This window comes from Camellia sinensis, chromosome 5, assembly GCF_055761805.1.
Source record: "Camellia sinensis isolate YWXY chromosome 5, ASM5576180v1, whole genome shotgun sequence".
NCBI lineage: Eukaryota > Viridiplantae > Streptophyta > Magnoliopsida > Ericales > Theaceae > Camellia > Camellia sinensis.
In genome coordinates, this window is record NC_138965.1 from 28,858,950 (window position 1) to 28,870,000 (window position 11,051).

Sequence of the window (11,051 nt, forward strand, 5' to 3'; positions counted from 1 at the left end):
CTGACCAGCTTTTGAGATAAACTGAGAATAGTTTGATTAATGTATAAACTGATTAACTTAAACTACACTAAACATAATATTTTAACTTAAATTAAGGTAAAAATTAAAATAAGAAAGTTATAAGCTCTATACCAAATATGCCTATGAAACCAAATCAAAAGAAGTGGTATGGCCCAATCTTTTTAAGAAAGTTAAACAAGTTGAGAGGGCCCAAGGTTTGTGAGCAGTCTTATGTTGAAAAAATGAAGAGAAGTCTCTCTCTCTCTCTCTCTCTCTGTATTTATATATCTATCAATGTATGGCAGTAAGTAGCAGCAGCTGCTAGCAACGACCAATACCAAGCAAAGCATCGGCGACCGGCGACCGGCGACCAAGCAGAGCCGGTGAGTCCTCTCTCTCTCTCTAGTCTTTATTTCTTTATAGCATTTTAATGGAATTAATCTTTTGCAAATAAACCCAATGGAGTGGCTGGAACAAACCCCAAACTTTTGAAAAATCCCTAATTTCTATAATTTATTTTCCCCAACTTAATTTGGTTTTAGGTTTTTGTTTATGTGTGCCCTAATTTGTTCTTTCTTTGCTATTCAATGTCCCCATTTTTTAAAAATCCCTAATTTTTTTATAGGATCTAAAGCTAATGTAACTGTTTCAATGTGTTTGTAAACACATTCTTTGCAGATTTTTGTGGGTTGAATTTCTTTTAATTATATAGTCATTTTCCTAAGTAGTACAGTTTTGGGATGGAAAAAAAAGTTGATGAAGATCTGCTGATTGAAGAACCTAATAAATGTGTGAATGAGAATGATAATGAAAATTTGTGAATGAAGAAGGTCTTCAATGTTTGAATGATTACATTTTTGTCTTTTTGAATTCTTGTAATGATTTCTTCTTATGATAGACTATAGTGATTATATATGCAAATAAACTGTGTGAATGCTAAGATAATCCATTGCAGTCAAACTTTTTTCTTTTTTCTGTTTTAGTAGTAAATATGTGAAAGGGGCCCCTTTTAGAAGTTCGCTTAGGTTCCTGTGAAACTTAGGGCCAGCCTGCAAGCACCTAAAATAAAATAGAAGTTTGCCTAGGGTCTGGTAAATATTTTTCAGAGAGGTTCACCTACACCATTGGAGGACTTACTCCCTAAACTAACAAACACTAAGGGAAAGAAATAGAATCGAAAAAAATAGAAAAACAAAAAAGAATTGGATTCTAAACTTGTTAATGCTTCTGCGTTCGTTTTCAAAAAAATATAATTGATTCTAAAATTTTGAAAAATGAAAAAGATGTGTTTTCACCCCTTTTCAGAATAAGTTTTTACTCTCACTCCTCTCTCCCCTACTAGTTTTGGCCATCACCACCTCCCACCTACTGTCTACTAAAGGCCACCTTCAGCTACCTTCCGGTGAACACTTCAGTTAATGGTTGGTCACCGCTGTGACTTGTGACCCACCTTTCGGCTGCCCTCCGACCAACCTGTCTGACCACTCCCCACCACTACTCACCACATCCGTCCACCCTTCACTGTCGGCCATCACCTCCAGTATCTCACCAAACATGTTTTTCTATTTTAATTTTCATTTGTTTCAAGATATTTTTGTACAGTAAACAAGTTTTCTGTTTTTGTTTTTTACAAAAATAAATTAAAAACTTGTTTCTTGTTTTTTTTTGTATATAGAAACACACGATAACGTTAAACACACAAAATCAGTCCACACTGTTATTATTACTTTTGTCATGTACCACATTTTAATACACAAATTTGGAGAGCCCATTGAAGATGCTCTAATGTCATCTAATTTACAGAACTGTTATCGGGTTGTAATTGGTGAAAGGCACCACGTATGCATGCCAGCGTGGTACACTATATGCACTGAAAAAAAGCTTGTTGGATCATCTTCACTTCACTTTTTCATTCCTTATTCATCCCAAGTATGTTCCATCTTCAATAAGAATACATAACTATGAATTGGGTCTAAAACTGTGTTTTTTTTTAATTATTTCTTTCATTTTCTTGTGTTGAATTTCTTGCATTCCAACATGCAGATTCATGGGTGTGGTTGATTTCCACAGTATGTCATCATCTATTTGCATGATCAAATCTGCATCTTCTTATAAACCACGTTGCTCCTCATTTGAAAGAAATCAGTCAAGGGTCACTTGTATGGCATCCACGATACCCATTCAACAAGTCAAAGAAGAAGGTCAACAACGGCTGACAGGAGATTCTTTCATTCGTCATCATCTTCGCAAGTTGTCTCCCTATCAGCCCATTTTGCCTTTTGAGGTGATTTTCTCTCACCAGTTTACCGGTTTGATAGTTTCAGTGCATAAATGTAATCAATGCGGTGATGCTGATATGATACAAAGTTTCTTGCTGTTTATCTGTCTTTTTCGGTTTGGTTTGTAACTCTATTTGCTAAGGGTGTGCACGGGTCGAGTCGGATCAGATTTGCCATTGATCCGTCAACTGATTTGACTCTAGGGGGTTGAATGTTTCGTCAACTGATTTGACTCTAGCGGGTTGAACGTTTCGTCAACCGATTTTGAGCATAATACACTTCGAAACTGTTTTAGTCAAAACTGTTTTAGTTGGTTGAGTTTCGGTCAGCCAAATTGATGACCTTTCCCCTTTTCTTCAAACCCTAATCTATAGATATACAAATCTAAGAGAGAGGAGAAAAAAGAAAAAATAGAAATGAGAGCAATTCTTTAGCAGTAGCATAACATTCTATTCATTTTGAAACTCTAATATATATATATATACTAAAATCAAATATACAAACAATTCATAGTGATTTAAACATAACTCTCATACACCTGATCTGAGAGGGTGAATGAAGGAAAACTGTGAGTGAGAGAGAGAGAGAGAGAGAGAGAGAGAGAGAGAGAGAGAGAGAGGAGTCTCACGCCACTATATAGCTTCAGCCATTATGCATGAGATTTCTGAAATCAAAATAGAGAGTTGAAACCATGGGCTTTGCCCTCAGCCAATCGTTGTCAATCACCACTTCGCTGTTGAGATTAGGGATTTTGGGTTCAATGAGTAGATCTGAGATAAGAGGGATTTTCATATTGAGATGAATTGAGGGGGTTTAGAGAGAGAGAGAGAGAGAGAGAGAGAGAGAGAGAGAGAGAGAGAGAGAGAGAAGGGTAATAGATAGAGAGAGATGGGTGGACAAAAGGGTGAGGAGAAGAGAGAGGTTTTTTTTTTTTTTAAGTGAGAGAGACACAACGTTTAGATATCTAGAAAATTGAGTATATGAGATAGATAGAGATGACATGGGAATGAATAAGTTATCTTGGGCAAATAAAAGGAAAAAATCTGTGAAAGCTTTCATTTAATATATAATTAATTGGGTCAGACTTGGAAGCATATTAGTGTAAAAAACGAGGTCTTGGGGAGATAAAATAAATATATATATATCAAAGCTTTCTAGTAATGTATTTAATATATAATTACTTAAGTCAGACATGGGGAAGATATGAGTATCTTGGTAGGTAAAAAGCAAAGTTGCAGTACCTTTATTAAATATATAATTAATTCGGTCGGTTCAATTTAACCAATTTTTTAAAAATCAAATCCGATATCTGACCGAAATTCAAAAATATTTATGGAAAATGAACCATTTTTTACTGTTGAAACCGTCCGCAGAGTGGTTGGATTGGGTGGGTCCGGGTAGGTGTATCAGGTAATTCTGTACTTTGCACACCCCTACTATTTGCTGTAATTGAGAGAGAATTATTTTTTATTATTTTTTTAAATGATGTGATTTAACTTGAATCTAAATGAAAACATACATATTAGTTGGGGTGGATATCGGCTTGTTGGCCCGCCTAGCCCAACCCTATTTTTTTAGAGCTTAGGAAGGTTATTTTAGTCCTTACAGCCGGGTTGGGCCAACAACCCGGTTCGGCCCGCTATTAAACTAGGGATTGTTTGATCTAAATAAGTGTATTTTTTTATTTTTTATGAAATATGGGTTGAGTTTGAAATGATGTGATAGAGAGGTGATGTGACTTAAATAAGATGATGTGACTTAAATATGATAGTGACTCTTTGACTTTTAACTTTTTAACTTTTTTAGATTATGCCAAACCTAGCCTTAATTAATTATTTATAATCAAGGTTTTGAAAAGCGGTTGCGGTCACTGTAACGGTGGCGGTAGCGCGGTTGTGGTTGCGGGGTGTAAAGGCAGTAGCGTAACGGTTGCGGTAACCGGAACAGTGAATTTTTTTATTTTTCGCACAATTTGAAAAAAACTTACCGATACGTATATTTTTTTTCCATGATCATATTTATTGGGTTTAAAATAAATATTGATCAATTTTTGTAAATTTTTAAGTATTATCCAATATATTTTATATTTTTAAATCACTATAAACTGAGTTTTTTACATTTTATTTTAATAATTAATGACTTTATTTTATCCAAAAAATCAATCACTAACTATTATATATAAAATAAACAATGACAAAAGTAAGAGAATAAATAAAGAGCCTAAATATATATATATAATTTAACCAAGCCAAATAGATAATGATCACACTTACTATTATTATTATTATTATTATTATTTTCAAACAATATATAGATAGATACACAAACAAAATGGTTGAGTGATGGCAATGGAATAGAATAGCATAGGTCTTACAGCTTCAATGCATCAATAACATGTTCTTCATCTTCTCTCTTCTCTCTCTCTCTATATCTCTTGCTCCTCCATTTTCTCTCTTTATCTTCCCTCTTCTCTCTATCTCTCTTCCCCCATTTTCAACTTTTTTTTGTGTGTTTTTTCGAAAGAAACAGTTTGAAACCGTAACATAACGGTGCGTAATAGGCCGTTACGGCTGTTACTGCACCGTTACGACCGCTACCGCAGCCGCTACGACCGACACACTTGTGAATCTCAATCACACTGCAAAAGCGGCCGTAACGGGTGGCGGTAACCACCAAAACCGTTACGTAACGGTTGCAACCGCTTTTTAAAACCTTGTTTATAATACATTAAAATATATATTTTTTGTCGCGATCTAGACTTAATCTTTGTTGATTTTATTGGAACTTACATTTGTGGTGATATGTAATTAAATTTATTTAAGAAATTGTTCAATTTATACACAAAATTTTTCAATTTATAATGATGTCAATATATTTATTTAAGAAATATAACGTGTGATTGAATTTAATTATGAAATGATTTATTTTTTTTAACATATAGCCCGATGGGTGGGCTTGGGATTTATAATTATTTTTTGGACCGGGCTTGGGCAAATATAGAGGCCTAATGTTAGCGAAGGACTTGGGCAAACACAAAACCCCTTATTATGTAGTGCTGGGTGGGCCGGGCCTGGCTCGACATTTGTTCTCCCCTTAGTACTTATTTTTCAAATTTCTTCTTCACTTATTCTGATGGGTGTACAACTTACTTCATTTGAGAATTTCTCGCGGCTATGCAATTGTTGGTTCTTAGAATAACAATAAAGAGTTTTTTGTTTTTTTTTTTCTTTTGGTTTTGGTTGAATGTGCTAGGGTTACTACTGTAGTGCTCGTGATATTAGTTCAAACCTCCATTAATTGGCCTCTTGCGAATAGTTAACCATATTAACTAATGGTTTAACTGTACAATTTTCTTCTACTAATCAAATGGATCAAATTTATTATTAGCTCATTTGTTCAATTTTGTTATATTTGCTACGCTCTATTTGATAAAACTTGGTGCTCAATCACTTGTGCTAAAAATTAAAACTAAAGGAAGAACTCTCCCATTATGATTAAATAGTGAAAGCCACATTCCACTAAGATTTTTCAACATTTAGTGATAATTCAAGTCCCTCTCTAACTTAAAATTTAGACATTTAAGTGAATTTTCAGTTTTAAATGGTAGATGCTTGTGTGTTATATGTTGTATTTAATACAAAGGCCCATTTAAAGTTAAACTTGAGCACTTGATGGGGGTACCAATGGTTTTACCTAACAACCCTTTAGGCAGACCTTTCGTTTTTTCTTATTAATTTTGTGATATTGGTTAAGTTTCCTATGAATTATTCAAATTTAGGTTGAGTGAACTACATGCCACTTTAAAATTGAACACAACACATAAACCTCAATTTATCCCCACTTGAATATGTCAGAATGTTAGTTTGTTAATGTACACCTCCTACACCACTAAAACCTACCACTACCACTACACACCTCCACTACTCCTCACCCACTCCACCTACCACCTCCACTTTACCTACTACCACCACCCATTCTACACCGGTCAGCTTTATCAATCCCTTTTCAACCTCAAATAGGTTTTTATCTTCACACCTATTTGAGTTTGAGGGGGGGTTATACACAGTATCATGTATAAGTCGCTCATGGCGCACTGTGCATCACCACAACCTCTCTATATATAGGACTTGTAATATACAGATAAAAATAACAATACATCAATCTTGTAATATACACATATCAATCAATACATAATTCATTCTCTCTGTATCTCTCTATCAATTTATCTTAACATGGTATCAGAGCAGGTTTAGAACCTAGTATTTTCGCTTCCCCGGCGGGCGGCAATCTCACCTTAGCCGCCCGCCGGACCTCAACCTAGTCCGCTAAGTTTTTTATTGCACATACCTCGCCAGAGCAAAACCTCCAAACGCCCTACCCTTCGCCGCCCACCACTGCCGTTGACGGCGGCGCAACCCGCACTCATCTCCTTCCCATCTCACCAAATCAGAATCTCTTACCATGGCTGCGGCGGGAGGGGCTTCTTCGGACGTGACCGACGGACCAGTTCTCCGAGCAGTGATCGCAGAGTTCATAGCCACACTCCTCTTCCTCTACGTCACTGTCGCCACAGTCATCGGTCACAAGAAGCAAACCGGACCATGCGCCGGCGTCAGAATCCTTCGGCGGCATGAGCTTTGGTGCTGCTGTTATCTACCACAATAAACAAGTCTGGGTTCAGCTTTGGATCTTCTGGGTTGGCCCCTTTGTGGGAGCCATGGCAGCTGCAGCATACCATCAGTACCTCTTGAGCGCTGCTGCCATTAAAGCTTTGGGCTCTTTCCACAGCAACCCCACCAACCCTTTTATTTTCTTTTTTTCTTTTGGGTTTCCCACCCACGAGAGCACATGTTGTTTTTGCGAAGAGTCAGCCAACCTGGCATCGACATTCCTCTCTCTCACTTTCTTTTTTTTTCAAACCCACAGCTCTTTTTTCTTTCACCACATGCTTCCCTTTCTTTTCTTTTTTTTATTTTTCACTTTCAAACCCACTATTCTTTTTTTAATCCACCCACTCAACTTTCTTTTATTTTTTAATTTATATCTATATATGTTTATTATACACTATTGCACAGACTCTCTGTCTACTTTTGCCCATCCCATTTTCTTTTCTTCTTTTCTTTCTTTCTTTATTTCTTTCTTTTCATTTCTTTATTACATCTATACCCATATCCATCATCACACTCTTTCTTTCTTTATTTCTTTTCATCACCTTTTGCACCTCCCTCCCCGACTCCCTCGCCACACAATCGAATTTTTTCTTTATTTATCTTCTCTTTTTTTTTTGTGTTCCCTTTTTCAAAAAAAGAAAAAAAGAAAAAAAAAGGAAGACGACGAACTGCACACCAACTTATTTTATTCATGTCGGGGCTCCCCCCGATCACCATTTTACACCACACAAAACAAAAAAAAAAAAAACAAAATAAAAAAAAAAAAAAAAACAACAACAAAAACATAAACAAAAAAAAAAAAAAAAAAAAACACAAAACAAAACACAACCAACACAAATCGGCACAGTGGGATTTTTCTTCTCTACTCTGCCGCCGGTCTCTTCTTCTTGCCTCCGTCCTGAGCGGCCCTTGACGGTGTTGCCTCCGTGTTTCCCACTCCACTGGGCACGATCACTCCACACTGCTCCTCCACTGCAGCATATGGCGGCCCTCCAAATCGGAACATCACGGTGGCCTTCCGCTTCAGCTCCTTGTTTTCTGCCCTTAGCACGCTTATCTCTGCTCGCGCATCCTTATACATGCGTTGGAGCAGAGCCAGCTGGGAGTTTAATTGCTGCACCTCATTTGTCCTACTCTGCAGCCGGTGCGACAAGTTTGTGACCGCCGTCATGGACTCCACACATGCCTTCAAAGTATACTGATTCGCCTCCACATCCGTTTGCACTGCCATTTTTTGCTCCACCGCCTGCATCGGAAAGTTCAACGGAGCAAACCCAGTGGTGTTTGGTTGAGGTTCACGGGACACCGCACCCGTTCTCTCTCCTGTGGACTCGTTCAAGTCGGGAAAGAGAGTGAGCAGCCCACGGGACGACGAAGCCATTTTCTGGGCAACAGCGTATTACAGAGTCTCTCTCTCAGCACAACGAAGAGTTTTTCCGACTCTCTCTCTCAGCACAACGAAGAGTTTTTCAGCGGATTTCACAGGTTTTTTGCTTCTGCCTCGGCCTCCGGCTCTGTCTTGGTTAAATAGCCGAGGTAGCCACGCGCATCGCGCGCCTCTTGACGCCGACAACCTGGCACGCCTTTTCATGGCACGCCTTTTCATGGCACGCCTTTTGATGATTCGGGCACGCCTTTTGATGACACGCCTTTTGAGGGTGCAGGCACACCTTTTGAGGGCACGACTTTTGAGGGCTCGATATCTACATCCATGTATATCTTTTGGGCAGCCTATATACACACTCATAAACTGTCTTCTACAACGGTCCGACATGACCCCATAAACTGTCCCGACATTGATTCCGGTCAGCTTCTACATCGGTCCGACATGACCCCATAAACTGTCTTCTCCAACGGTCCGACATGACCCCGTAAACTGTCCTGCTACAACGGTCCGACATGACCCCATAAACTGTCTTCTACAACGGTCTGACACGACCACACAGTGTCTGCTACAACGGTCCGACATGACCCCGTAAACTGTCTGCTACAACGGTCTGACACGACCATACCGTGTCTCCTATCCTGTTTTATTTATCAGTTTACTTTCCTGTTTTGTTACTCTCTTCAAACTCAAGTTGGTTAGTTCCTATCCTCCTTGAGTTTGAGGGGGGCTGTTAATGTACACCTCCTACACCACTAAAACCTACCACTACCACTACACACCTCCACTACTCCTCACCCACTCCACCTACCACCTCCACTTTACCTACTACCACCACCCACTCTACACCTACTACTCCCAAAACCTCTCTATATATAGGACTTGTAATATACAGATAAAAATAACAATACATCCATCTTGTAATATACACATATCAATCAATACATAATTCATTCTCTCTGTATCTCTCTATCAATTTATCTTAACATAGTTGATGTCTTGTTTTCGATTGAATGGCCCGGGTTGCTACTGCGAGTTTTATCAAATTTCGTGAAACTAGTTCTGATGCATTTAAGAATTTCTGCTTGCTTATTCTGAGAAGTTGGTTGTCTGGTGATGTGTTTGATTCATCCTTATTATGATAATGCTTTAAGTTTCTTCTGGATGGTTTATGTTTTATTTGAGTGAGTTGTTTGGTTGTTAGTTAGTTATATTCAATTACTAGCTACTTGAAATAATAAGCATATATTTTTATTCTCTTTAATTTGCGAGTTACGGGTTTTTGAGACAGGTATTGTCAACTCGTCTAGGTAGAAAGCCTGAGGATATTGTCAAACTAGATGCAAATGAAAACCCATATGGTCCACCTCCAGAGGCAAGTCATATACTATATTAACTTTTCTGAATATAATCACCAGTTCTATCAAAGATGTCATTTGGACTTTTTAACTTTAAAACCCCTTCCTTGCAATTGCTGGAAATTTTGATGTTTTACAATTTGTTTTTGTCCTGGTTACAAATTTCAAATTTTGGTTAGGTTTTTGAGGCTTTGGGGTCACTGAAATTCCCTTATGTTTATCCTGATCCTGAAAGCCGTAGATTGCGTGCTGCTCTTGCCCAGGATTCGGGTCTTGAATCTGAATATATTCTTGCAGGGTGTGGTGCAGATGAACTCATTGATTTGATTATGCGGTCAGTGATAGAAGATCTCGTGATTGCCGTAATTTCATATTTTCTGCTTTAACTTCGTAATTTGCACAATGAGACTATAACTTTTTTGCCACCTCTCCTTTGATTGATATTTATTTTTATTTTGTTCTTTTTTGCTTTTTGTGTTTTTAATCTTGCTTCAGTTGTGTTCTGGATCCCGGTGACAAAATTGTGGACTGCCCTCCAACCTTTACAATGTATGAATTTGATGCAGCTGTTAATGGGGCACTTGTTATCAAAGGTAAACATTAAACATAAACTCTTTTGTTTCCATTCTTTCATCTTTGTTCACCTAGCTTTTTTATTGTTTTATCCTATGTTTAACTATGATTGAAGAGTTTCCTTCCTTTCCACTTATATGCTTTGTATGCCATCATTTTCATAATTTGACAATGTCAAGTGTGCATGAACTTATTTGGTGTCATCCAACTAAGCAGTACCCCGGAAGCCAGATTTTAGCTTGGATGTAGAACTGATTACTGAAGTTGTTGAGCAGGAGAAACCAAAGTGCATATTTCTAACTTCACCCAACAATCCTGATGGGAGGTAACTTTTAATTGCATCCATTGTCATGATTTGATTTATTTTATTATTACGCACCTTTAGGGTCCTAAGGTGCATTTTTAGGTGTACTGCACTTGCTAGACTTGGTCAAACCGTTAGCATTTTTGCACGTTCACTTTCTTTGTCACCTCCCGAATGGCACAGGTGTTAGACATTATAGTTGTTTGACTTTGATTCGTAATCATATCGCTTTGACCGTAGTCTATATTTCAGGATTTCAGCTATGCGTCATCTTTCCATCCAAGAATTGCCTACAATTTTTAAGTGGCTTGAAGATATATATTATGAACTTATGACTAGCAACATGCCAAATCTAGTGACAGTATCAGTGATCAAAATATTGTTCTATGTGAAATAAGAGTGTGTGGACGAAGAAGTTCATCTTGGTCCTTTGTTCTCAATAATTGAGGGTTAAGGAAAAAATGTAAAATGTCCAGCCATTGC

General features: G+C 37.7%; 1 protein-coding gene across 2 annotated transcripts in view; it reads left to right on the plus strand.

Moving 5' to 3' along the window:
* Nucleotides 1-151: 151 nt before the first annotated feature.
* LOC114290029 (histidinol-phosphate aminotransferase, chloroplastic) overlaps nucleotides 152-11,051 on the plus strand; it is a 27,774-nt gene continuing 16,874 nt past the window's right edge. Inside the window, exons 1-7 of one of the 2 annotated variants that reach the window (XM_082868476.1) lie at nucleotides 161-383; nucleotides 1,804-1,929; nucleotides 2,044-2,284; nucleotides 9,625-9,708; nucleotides 9,871-10,025; nucleotides 10,187-10,284; nucleotides 10,481-10,589. In XM_082868476.1, coding sequence (XP_082724602.1) covers nucleotides 2,048-2,284; nucleotides 9,625-9,708; nucleotides 9,871-10,025; nucleotides 10,187-10,284; nucleotides 10,481-10,589 — 683 coding nt within the window. In that variant the 5' untranslated portion in view covers nucleotides 161-383; nucleotides 1,804-1,929; nucleotides 2,044-2,047. Of the gene's footprint in view, nucleotides 384-1,803; nucleotides 1,930-2,043; nucleotides 2,285-9,624; nucleotides 9,709-9,870; nucleotides 10,026-10,186; nucleotides 10,285-10,480; nucleotides 10,590-11,051 lie in introns of both variants that reach the window. The other variant, XM_082868475.1, reaches the window with a different exon arrangement.